This window comes from Leptonychotes weddellii, chromosome 4, assembly GCF_054177405.1.
Source record: "Leptonychotes weddellii isolate Sample4059 chromosome 4, ASM5417740v2, whole genome shotgun sequence".
In the NCBI taxonomy this organism is placed as follows: Eukaryota; Metazoa; Chordata; class Mammalia; order Carnivora; family Phocidae; genus Leptonychotes; species Leptonychotes weddellii.
The window spans coordinates 89,464,786-89,476,811 of record NC_138372.1 but is presented as its reverse complement, the minus strand read 5'-3'; the positions used below and the strand labels follow the sequence as shown (position 1 = coordinate 89,476,811).

The 12,026-nt window shown below is 43.2% G+C and overlaps 1 protein-coding gene, 1 long non-coding RNA gene and 1 pseudogene across 2 annotated transcripts in view; 1 reads left to right on the top strand and 2 right to left on the bottom strand.

The window, feature by feature from the left end:
- The window catches only part of LOC115943959 (uncharacterized), a 1,191,882-nt gene that overhangs the window by 436,979 nt on the left and 742,877 nt on the right, over window positions 1-12,026 (top strand). The window lies entirely within an intron of this gene.
- The window catches only part of SLC22A15 (solute carrier family 22 member 15), a 61,213-nt gene continuing 49,249 nt past the window's right edge, over window positions 63-12,026 (bottom strand). The window contains exons 7-9 of the mRNA XM_081816795.1: window positions 5,006-5,126; window positions 3,461-3,533; window positions 63-356 (exon numbers count right to left, since the gene is read on the bottom strand). Of these exons, the coding sequence (XP_081672921.1) occupies window positions 63-356; window positions 3,461-3,533; window positions 5,006-5,126 (488 nt within the window). The remainder of the gene's footprint in view (window positions 357-3,460; window positions 3,534-5,005; window positions 5,127-12,026) is intronic.
- Window positions 10,971-11,839, bottom strand: LOC102743221 (peptidyl-prolyl cis-trans isomerase A pseudogene; annotated as a pseudogene).

Here is a 12,026-nt window from a genome sequence, read left to right as displayed (position 1 = left end):
GAGAAGCAGACTCCCTGCCGAGCAGGGAGCCCGATGGGGGACTCGATCCCGGGACTCCAGGATCATGACCTGAGCCGAAGGCAGTCGCTCAACCAACTGAGCCACCCAGGCGCCCATAAATAAAATCTTAAAAAAAGAAAAAGAAGACTATGAAGACTATGCCATACCTGTGGCGGATCCAAGGTCTGTAAAGATAATGCTTCCTCCCCCAGCCTCCGATATGAATACACCTGAAGGTCGGAAAATGTCTCTAGCAATGGGCTGTTAAGGGTTTCCGGCAATAATAAACTCAGGAGGCCCGAAGTCAGGCCGGTGGCTCCAAAGACAATGAAGGGTAAAGACCACTGCACGTATCTCTGTGGGGGCAGGGAGTAGAACAAAAACATACAAAAACTCGGTATCCATTTCCCAGCACGTGACATCAGCAGTCTTATGACCGAGGCATGGCCATGTTTACTATTCCCACTAGCATACACAATAAGCCACTTCCTTCCCCATGGAGAGTTACCCTGGAAAATCATGGAGTGGTTGCTCAGGCACGCAGAAGCGGGAGCGAGTACACAGAGAGGTGGCAGAGGTATGTGGATCGGATCAGAAGCAGGGGGGTGGGTACTGCTTTCACGGCAGGCAACTCGCTTAGAACACAGGTATCTCCACATACTCTTCGCTTGGGAGACACCCCAAATACTCGCTCACCATAAACTTTCAAGTTCTCCACACTGGAATCAGCCAATCAGTATGCTCGCTGATTCACTTAGCACTGAGTGAGGGACAGGCAGGGCTAGTAGGGAGAGATAAGGAGGGGGCTCCCGTGATCAGGCTCACAGAAATCCCCAAAATGTGGAGGTGTAAGGAAACCAGAGATAAGGGAACACACCGGACCACCCTGCCCTAGGTGTCGGAGGAGGGGGGTCTTTTTTTATGACAGTCACCTGGGACCAACAGAGAATAACCAGACCCTAAAAAAAGTAAGCCATTAAAGATGTTATCACTAGTCCTTACACAAAAGTGCTATCAGTAGAGAAATTAAAAAGATTTAAGTTCCCTGGTTAGCTTTCAATAAAAGACCAATCCTAAAAGCCCTCAGGGGCAATCCTGTTGGGGCCCCTCTCACTGCTGAGAGCTTTTTTATTGTATCCTTGCTTAATAAAAACTCTATCCCTTTCCTCACTCTCCTTTGTCCGGGAGATTCATTCAACTCCGTGAGACAAGAACCTCACTCTCCCGCTTCAGCAACATGCCCGGAGGACGGGGTTAAAGTTACGAACACCCCAAAAAGAAAAAGAAAACCCTAAAGAACCCTAGGACATCCGTGTGATTTGGAAACTACCTGAACACGGTGATACAGCTTTGCTTCAGAGATCCGACAGACATTCTCAGGAAAATTTAGTTACAGTTTCTTGAAAAACAAACTGGCTCAAAGATAATGACACAGAAAACTGTGTTGCTCTCGAGCCACTGGGGTGTTACTCTGGGGCCTTTCTGAGCTGATCAACATTCTTGAGTTCCTGTATAGGAGTTGCTTAGCTTTATGCTTTTCTCTTTGGGACTTCCAAATTGTGTGGATAGGACCACTACTAGTTAGGATATCCTCTGCCTGATTTTTCAGAAGTAAAAAGATGATGGACAAAGTGGGGCGAGAGATGGAGGTGGGAGGGGAGAATCTCACTTCTGGAGCCCACATGCAAACACAAGTCCAACACTGTGGGTGTGCTGCTGGATCAAGGGGGACACAACACTCTCATCTCTTCTCAACTGAGCAGGAATAGAGGCACAGTGCTAGGTATTCTAATGTTCTAGGAGAGCCATCCAGATTCGGAGATCTTTAGAGATAAACCCCTAATGTCCACACACTTTGCAGAATGGAACTAATTTATATTAGAGAAATGGTCTTATAGTGTAAAATTAAGCACGAAACATGGAAAGAGATACTCATGAAAAGGAAGTATACTGCAAGTCAAAGACGGACGGACGGACGGACGGAAGGAAGGAAGGAAGGAAGAAAAGGAAGGAAAAGAAAGGAAAGGAAGGGGGAAGGAAGGAAGGAAGGAAGGAAGGAAGGAAGGAAGGAAGGAAGGAAGGAAGGAAGGAAGGGAGGAAAGAAGAAAGAAAGAAAAAGAAAGAAAGAAAGAAAAGGCCACAGTGGTATTTCAGAGACATCCTCCTGTACTAGTGAGACAGGGAAATCAAAGGGATGCTATGAGAGAAAAAGCTGGTTTTCCCTTTGCTGCTTTTCCTGCTTCTCCTCTTGCTAGAACTTGCACTCCCAGCCCACTTTACACATGCTTTGTAATGCAAATCGCATAGAGGTCCTTCTTGTAAGAGGCCAGGACTTAATGATTTCTCTAGAATAGATAACATCTAAGGAAGGACCAGGTGACAATAACCAGGTGAAGCTATCATATGCGCATTCCAGACCACTGGAGACATTCTAGACATCTCCACGCCAAGACACCTTGGCTCCAAGGAATAACACCGGGGCCCTTGTCTTTGTCCTAACCGGTTCCTGGATGCCTGGATGCCTGAGAGGACACATACACCAGACCACTCCCAACCCCATGGACAAAGATGAGACTCCTTCCTTTCCTTTCTGAGTCTCCCAGACAGTCACTCCATCTGTATCTGCTCTCTCTAGATCTTCAATAAACTTTCACCTCCTGCTGGCTCACATTTGATTTCCATGCTGCGTGAAGCCAAGGACCCTCCTGGCTGGTCCTGTGGGAACCCCCTGGGTGTATCGCTAGTGGGGAGAACAGTTGTCTACACAGCACATCCAGGCACCCCTCGTTGAGTGCTGGCTGGGAGGGCAATAGGTCTGCTCAGCAGAGACATGAGCAGGGGCTCCAGGGATTAATCCGTCACAGAACTGGAACATTTCAAGACTGGAAGGATTTTCAGGGCTGCCATTAGGTCTACCCCCTTTCTTTTGACTACGACATTTAGGAAACGCTAAAAACTTTTAATAGACACACTGCTAGGCATGTTTCTCTTCTAATTTTCTTGCGTAAGTGGTGTGCCTTTGGGCAAGTTACCTAACCTGCTTCTGCTGATTTCTCATCTTTAATAGAGGGCAACAACCATGCCCGCTTCACATGGTTCTTGTGACGCTTACTCGAGATGATATGTGTTGAAGTGCTCAACACGGAGCCCAGCACACTGCAGAAGCTTAATAAATATTCACTGACTGGCTAACTGATGAATGGAGATAGGAAGGGGCACACTGGCATTAGCTAACTCTCCAGTGAATGCAGATAAGCAAACACGCGGAGCCTCGGGGGTAAGAGCATCCTGGGTCCAAGCCCATCTGCCCTGAGGGATATGTAATCTAAAAGATACAAGGTTCCCATGCGGGGCAGGCTGATCTTAAGTGGCAACTGTTCATTACCACCTTCTACTCAAAGGCACAAGCATTTCCAAAGCAGAGAATCCAGAAAAACAAAACTAGGAGGTACAAACCAACCAGTGAGGGAATGAAGGGGGCAATAATCCCACCAACTCGGGAGAACATAGAACAAGTTCCAAGCCCAACGTTCCTGAAAGGCATAAAAAGGGGGGAAAAAATCAGTAAGTTCTGGCAGGGGCGGGGGAGGGGAGGAGTGTAAAGACCCTGTGGGACAATGGGCCTGTAATAATAAATCCCAAGGTGGAGGAAGCACGAGCAGTGCTGCCTGCTAGAACATTCTGAGCTCCTGGAAATGTCCTATAACCGCACTGTCCAATATGGAAGCCTCTAGACAGCTATTAGCACTCGAAATGGGGCTAGTGAGAACGAGGAACTGGGTTTTTCATTTGCTTCATTTTAATTAGTTTAAATTTAAATAGCCACATGAGGCTAGTAACTCCCATACTGGACAGTGCAGTTATTATAGAGGACGGTTGTAGAAATGACCATGCGAATGTTTCTTGTCAAATGTTCTTACGGGTTTTTGTGTGAGGTTTCCTATGAATTGATATACCCACGAAGAGCCAGGCCTTTATGATCTGAGAAGTCTGCCCATTTATTTAAATTCAACAAATTGATGATTCAAGGGTCAGGCGTATGACTAGGAATTGAGCACATATTCTCAGGAGACCAGGAACGTGACCTTCGTGAGGAGTATGGACATGCAAGAGGTGAGAGGGGGCGGGAATGAGAGCGGTTACAGGTGGGGTGAGGTGGGGTGGCCACGCAGCGTCCTCTCACCCCAGCCTAATTGTTAGCAATGGCAAAATGGTCATCCTAGCATCACAGCTCGCAGCCAGAGAAAACAGGTCAGAGGAATAATTAGGAAATGACCAGCCAATCACAGACAGCCTGGGAAAAACTGGAGGAAAAGGGACTTAAAATTAATAGGCAGAAAGAATCATTCAGTTTGCACGGATGAGGGAAACATTTGGAATGATCTCTGAAAAGCCTGGGGAAGTGCTGAGCCAGGGAGCTCCTGCCCGGCCCTCAGAGGCAGTTCTAAGAAGACTGAACTACATCCCTGCCCTTCCCATCTTGTTTTCAGACTTATTTTATGAGGGGAAACTTCAGAGTATGTTCTTTTTGATAGGAGCATGTCCTCCTCATTAGAAACCACATTTAACAACTAATATGGAAACCTCATCATCACTTCTAAGTGTAATTATCTTTTTAACAATGTGTATATTCTGAATGAAAATGTAGGTCCTGTGAGAACAGGGACCTAGTCCCCTTGCCTGACATGTGCCTGACACAGGATGGGTGACTGAATAAATCCAATCCGCTGAAATCAAGATGGCATCCGAGCACTCTTTGGGTGATGGCATGTGTTCAGTGTAGAGGACTTCCCTCATGATTTACACAAGGGAGTTCAGCCCAAAATACAGCTACGTTTTCCTCAGCCAAGTGGGCCGAGTGTGGTCTACACAGGCAGTTTCTGGGCTTAGGACTGCTTGCTGAATCGTTGCTGGCCCACACTAACTATGGTCCCGGTGAAACGAGAACCATCCCTCTGCCGCTGCAAGCGTCTACAGCAAAACATGCAGGATGTGTGAGGCGCACCTGATGACTGTGGGGTACAGCTCAGAGGTGTAGATGTACACCACGTTAAAGGCCGCGCTGATCGTCAGCTTCCCGAGCAGAGACAAGGAATGGCTGTTCACCACGGCAAACACACCTGTGTCTGAGGAGGACAAGGGTAACACTGTGAGGTCCTTTAGGGAGAAAAACACCTTTAAATGACTCACTGAATTCTGAAGGAGCCAGAGGCATGAACAGTGATCTCAAATGGTGAGGAGGTAGTGTCATGGAATACACATTCAGAAGGTTCAGTGAGCACACACAATGCACCCACACAAATATTCTCCCGGTGTCTTGGCTAGCCCTCCAACATCTTCCACAGTGGTGGTCATTGTGGGTGATTAAACTCGCTTCCTCCTCAGTGACAGAGCTCTTGGAAAACTGTCCTGTAGTAAAGCAAGCTTCAGGGGGATGGTAAGTCTCATCCACCATGGGGCTTCTCCTTCCCAACCTCATTCAACAACCAGTGATGTGAAATGGTGGTTAGCATGACAAGCTCTGGCGCGTTCGGGCAGTAAGTCTGACGGATGTAAGAGGCAGAGGGGAGGTCCAGGAAAACGACTCTCTTCAGTGTGCGTTTCTTAGTGTTCCATTGGAAGATAAGGAATAATCCCGCTAAATGACTACCAGAGGGTATAAATCATTAATGTTCTTTAAAGAACGAGACTCTAAATATGGAACTACTTTTAATCTTTCTTCCTGCCCAACTTCTTACTTGAACTACTAAGCACTAATGATATTTCAGTTTCTTAATGTTATGTCTTTACATAAAATGCAAAAATACAGATTATGGCAGTTCATTTCCCTATCAAAAATACTATCAATTATCCCGTGGTTCTTTCCTTTATTAACATTTTTCTCCCTGGGATCTTGCAATGCAATTACTCCCTTTCAAACATATTTAACCTCTCCCTTCAATAACCCACTCGACTCTGCTTTCAAAATAATAATTTCTCCTTCTAAGGAAAAAAATCTCATTGACTCTGTGGTACTTTCCCCCTTGACTAGCAGATATCTTCAATGAGGGACCAATCCTCCATTTCCCCAAATACACCTGCCCTGTAGCTCACTACAATCTGGCTTCCGATAGCATGTTCTCCTCAAAGTCCTACTCTTGAAGGTCAACAGCGAGATCCTAATCGCCAAAGCAATTGCCTCTCATTCTCCTTGACATTTCTGCCAAATAGAATACGCTTGTTCCCTTCCTTGCGGCTACTTGCTTAGCTCATAGAAACCACTCTTCCCTTAAATAACTCAAAAGCAATATCCTTTCCTTCCTTTGACCTCCACTGTGCCTATTCCCTAATCCATTCAACTGGCATGCTTCAGACACACTCCTGGAGCTGCTTCCTTTTCTATCTTGTCTGCCCCAAATACATTTCGAGTTACTTCAGGCTAAGGCTGGTATCCCGTTTGTATCTGTGCCCCTCACACCATCTCCCACAGGACAATCCTCCGTGGTGCTTGCTAAATATTTGTTGAACAAATAAGTAGAAGGACTACAATAGGGATTAATTTCGTGAAAAGAATCGGTGTTAATGCTCTCTCAACTTCTAAGGAGGGGGGCATTTAAATACTCCATCCTAAAGTATGCTTCACCTTCCCTGCTTGACTATGAAATGAATCTTCTTCTACTTTAAAGATGGTGTCCCAAACACAGTGGCCCAGGCACTGCCAAACCCGACCAACTGGGGCTTTCTCCTCTTCTGCCAGGCTATTTGGAAGAAGATGCTAGCTCTTTTAAGTACTGAATATATTATTTTAAGCCATGAGTGCTTCCGGAAAAAGAACTCTGCCTTTCGGCGTTTACCCCAAGATATATGTCTGCACTTGAGATCTAGCAATCTCTTCCATTAAACCAATAACAAGGGCAATTCTTCAATTATTTTCCAGAAAACTCGGTGTGTCAGGAAAAGGTATTCGGTAGCCTCGAAGCAAACAGGAATATGCACATTTGCTTTACTGTAGATGATCTCTGGGGCTGTTTTCAACCCGTACAGGATGGTATCTTTCAGAACTGTATAGTGACGCTCTATAACATCTTTAACAACAGGTTAGGGGATTGCTGTCCTGAAAACTGAATTCAAATGGCATGCCACAGAAGGCTTTTATCCAAACATCCACAAGATCCAAAGCTGGAAGAAGCCTTTCACGTGAAGCTCAGGACGGTTCCAGCTGGAAGCCCTTTCGGGAGCGAGGCTCCAGCCGTGTACCCACAGAGCACTCCCATCGGCCTAACACCTCATCAGATGCTTGAAACTTCTCCCCTGCATTCCTGACAATGGAGTCTGCAGTCACCACTTGAACCTTGTGGAATTCACCTATCCCCAAGTAGTCCATGTCAATTCAGACAGTTCTGTTTATTAGAAAATTATTTCTTATCCTTTCTGGGGCTCCTGCCTGGGGAGCTGTTGGGCTGTTGGTCATCCTGAGTCAATGTTCAGGAGTGCTTTGCAGCCACTGGGCTGGTTCCTTTGATTCCTGACTTTGGCTCTTTATCTGAAAATTAAATCAGATATTACTGGCTATTACCAGCAAAAGTCCGAAGTGACTGTTTAAAAAAAAAAGTAATTTAAAAAGGAAAACTAGGGGCGCCTGGGTGGCTCATTAGGTTGAGGGTCTGCCTTCGGCTTAGGTCATAATCCCAGGGTCCTGGGATTCAGCCCTGTTTCAGGTTCTCTGCTCAGTGGGGAGTCTGCTTCTCCCTCTGCCCCCCACCTCGCCAATCTGTGCTCTCTTCCTCTGCCTGCCGCTCTGCCTTCTTGTGCTCTGCCCCCCGTCATATGAATAAATAAATAAATAAACTAAAATCTTAAAAAAAAAAAAGGAAAACTAAACTCAATTATCTTTGAGGGGAAAAAAAAGATCATTCTCAAAACACTTGTACCCTTAAAGGACTAAATTCAAGAGGTTATAAGTTGATTCCAATGATGAAGCTGTAAGGACATCATTTTTGGTACTAGCTATCTAGAAGTTTTCTCAGAGCCCATCTGAGGGTGCCAGAACAAAAAATCTCAGTATGTTATAGTCACATTTCACTGACCCCAAATAGTAAAAATTCAACTTAATCAACTACTTCATTCACTGGGTGATTATGGCAAATTTTTGATTTCTCATGCACTTTTAATACAGCAGTATGCCCTCTGCTGTGATACACAGGTGGTCAAAAAAACCTACCATTCATTTGCTTCCCCCCCCCCTTTTTTAAAGAAAAATACCATGTATGCACAAAGTTCTGTCACTATAGTTTCACCATTTCCAAAATTTCACATGAATGATATAATTCAGTTTGTAGACTTTTGTCTCTGGCTTCTTTTAGTTAGCATGAATGCTTTTGAAATTTATCCATGTTATTGTGGGTTATCAGCAGGTCACAGTTCAATCCTTTTGTTGTTGTTGAGCAATATTTCATCGTACGAATATGTCACAATTTGTTTATCCATTCCTCAGCCGATGGATATTTGGGTTCCTTCCAGTTTTGGGCTATTATTAATAAAGCTACTATGAACATTTGCATCAAAGTCTTTGTGTACATCTGTGTTCCTGCTTCCCTTGGGTAAAGGTGAGTCATATGGCAAGTGTATGTCTCCCTTTTAAATAAGCTGCTAATGTTTTTCAAAGGGTCTGTACCATTTTACATTTCTATCAGCGGGATATAAGAGTTCCAGTTCTTCCTTATCATTGCCTGATGATATGGTTGGTCTTTTTAATTTCAGCCATTCTATTTTTTTTTTTAGACTTTATGTATTTGAGAGAGAGAAAGAGAGCACGAGCAGGGAGAAAGGACAGAGGGAGAAGCAGACTCCCCACTGAGCAGGGAGCCCGACACGGGACTTGATCCCAGGACCCCGGGATCATGACCTGAGCCCAAGGCAGGCACTTAACTGCCTGAGCCACCCAGGCACCCTAATTTTAGCCACTCTAATAGGTGCACAGTGGTCTATCTCCACTGTGGTTTTGATTTCCATTTCCCTAATGTTAAATAATTGAACATCTTTTCCCATGCTTATTGACCATTTTCTTATCCGTTTGGAGAAGTGTCTGTTCAAATCTTCTGCCCATGTTTTTTTTCTCATTATTAAGCTGCAAGAGTCCATTCTATATTCTGGGTACAAGTCCTTTATCAGGTATATGTTTTGCAATTATTGTTCTCAGTCTGTGCCTTGCTTTTCATTTCTTTAATTATGTCTTTCAAAAAGCAAACGTTTTTAATTTTGAAGGCTAAGTAATGAATTTTTTTCGCTTTGTGCTTTTTTGTGTCCTGTTTAAGAAATCTTTGCCTAAACTGAAATCACTAAGATTTTTCTCTTACATTTTCCTATAGAGCTTCTATAGTTTTAGCCTTTACAACTGAGTCTCCCATTCATTTTGAGCTAATGACTACATATGACACGACATGCAAGTTGAAGTTAAATTGTTTGCACATGGACATCCAATTATCCCAGCACCAACTGTTGAAAGATTATCTTTTCCTCATTGAGCTGACTTGTTATCTTTGCTAAAAATCAATTGACTGTGTGCATTTTTCTCTATGTATACTATAATATAAAACATTTTTAAAAGGTGATCAAAATCTCAGGCCCCCTCAAAAAATAAAATAAAAATCAACTGACCATATGTGTGGGTTTATTTCATACTAAATTCTATTCTATTATCTATATATCCATTCCTATCTGCCAATATCATACTATCCTGATTAATGTAACTTTGTAGTAAGTTTTAAAATCAGGTAAGTCCTCCAACTTTATTTTTCTTGATAAAAGTTATTTTGGATATTCTAGATCCTTTACATCTCCATAAAAATTTTGGTATTAACTTGTCAATATCTGTCCACAAAAAAAAAGTCTGTTGGAAATTTTACTGGGATTGAGTGTGCTGAAGGGAGACTGATTTGGGGGAGAACTGATGCCTTAAATAAGATCTTTTACCCTGAGCATGGTAACCTCTTCATTTATTTTATTATTATTATTACCACCAATTCCTTTATTTAGTCTCTTCTTTGATTTTCTCTCATCAATGTTTTATATTTTATAGTTTTCTACAGGTCTTAAAACATATTCTGTAAAATTTATCCCTAAATATATCACATTTTAATTTTATTATAAATGGCATTACTTCCTTTCAATTTTAAATTGTTGCTAATATATAGAAATAAAATTGTGTCATATGACTCTGTGAAACTCATTTATTAATTTAGTAGATTTTTTTGTATATTCCCTAGGATTTGCTATGGACACAAGCAAGTAGTCTTGTGAATAAAGACAGTTTTACTTCTTCCTTTCCAATTTGGATCCCTTTAATTTCTTTGTATTGCCTTATCCTTTTCACTAGTAATTTCTGTACGCTGCTCCACAGAAGTGGTAAGAATGGACATCCTTGCCTTTGTCCTGATCTTAGGGAGCAAGTATTTAATTTTTTACCATTAAATGTGATGTTAGCTGTCGGTTTCCCCTTGATGCCCTTTATCAACTACTTCTAGTTGCTGATGGTTTTTGTAATGAAGGGATATTGAATTCTCACAAGTGCTTTTTTGACTTGTATTGAAATGATCATATGATTTTTTTTCCTTTCGGCTTTTTAAAATGGTGAATAACACCGATTAGCTTTTGAATGTCAGACTAATCCTACATTGGTAGCATACACCCTGCTTGGTCAATTTGCTAATATTTAGTTCAGGATTTTTGCATCTATACTGATCTGTAGTTTTCGTGTAAAGTCTTTGTTTGGTTTTAGTATCAGGGTAATTGCTGGCCTCACAAATGAGGTTAGGAGAGTATTCCTTCTTCTTGTGTTTTCTGGAAGAATGTATAGAATGGCTGTTATTTCTTTCTTAAGTGTTTGGGGGAATTCACCAGTGAAGCTATCTGGGCCTGGAATTCTCTTGTAAGGATGTTTTTACCGACAGGTTAAATTTCTTGAATGTATAGGTCTATTCAGGTTATCTGCATTTTTTTTTTTTTTTGTGGTTTGGGTTTTATTTCATCATCATAAACTGAACTCTGCAATCCAGCTAGACCTGGGGATAAGGAACCATGGAGCCTGCAGAACTGCAGCAAGAGCAGAGAGTTTCTGGGGTATTTCAAGCAGGTGGGGATGGAGGGGTGCTCTCCCGAGCTACAGAAGGAATGGTCTGGTAGTTAAGATAAAACACAAGTCAGATTTATTAGATCTGTCCACAGTCAGCAATGGTGATCTTCTTGCTGGTCTTGCCGTTCCTGGACCCAAAGTGCTCCATGGCCTCCATGATGTTCATGCCTTCTTTGACCTTGCGGAAGACCACGTGCTTGCCATCCAACCACTCGGTCTTGGCAGTGCAGATGGAGAACTGGGAACGGTTCATGTTGGGTCCAGCGTTGGCCGTGGACAGGATGCCAGGACCCGTGTGCTTCAGGATGAAATTCTCATCATCAAACTTCTCCCCATAGATGGACTTGCCTCCAGTGCCGTTATGGCGTGTGAAGTCCCCCCCGACCCCCCGCCCCAGCACATAAATCCCGGAATAATCCTGTGAAAGCAGGAACCTTTATAACCAAATCCTTTCTCCCCAGTGCTCAGGGCATGGAAGTTCTCTGCTGTCTTTGGAACTTTGTCTGCAAACAGCTCGAAGGAGACGTGGCCCAAGGGCTCGCTGTCCACGGCGATGTTGAAGAACACGGTGGGGTTGACCACGGCTGGGCGGCAAGGGCGACTCCGGGGCGGTGGTGTCTGCAAGGCCAGGTTATCTGCATTTTTTAGTATACTTTGGCAGCTTTTATCTTTCAAGGAATTGATCCATTTTGCCCAAGCTGAATTTACTGGCATAAAAATGTTCACAATATTCTCTTATAAATGCTGACAGGTTCTATAGGTTCCCCTCTTTGATTCCTGATATTGGTAATGTGTGTCTTTTCTCTTTTTCCTATATTAATTTGGTGAGTGGTTTATTGATTTTATTGATCTCAACAGCCAGCTTTTGGTTTCATTGGTTTTTCCCCTAGTATTTTGCTATTTTACTTCATTGATT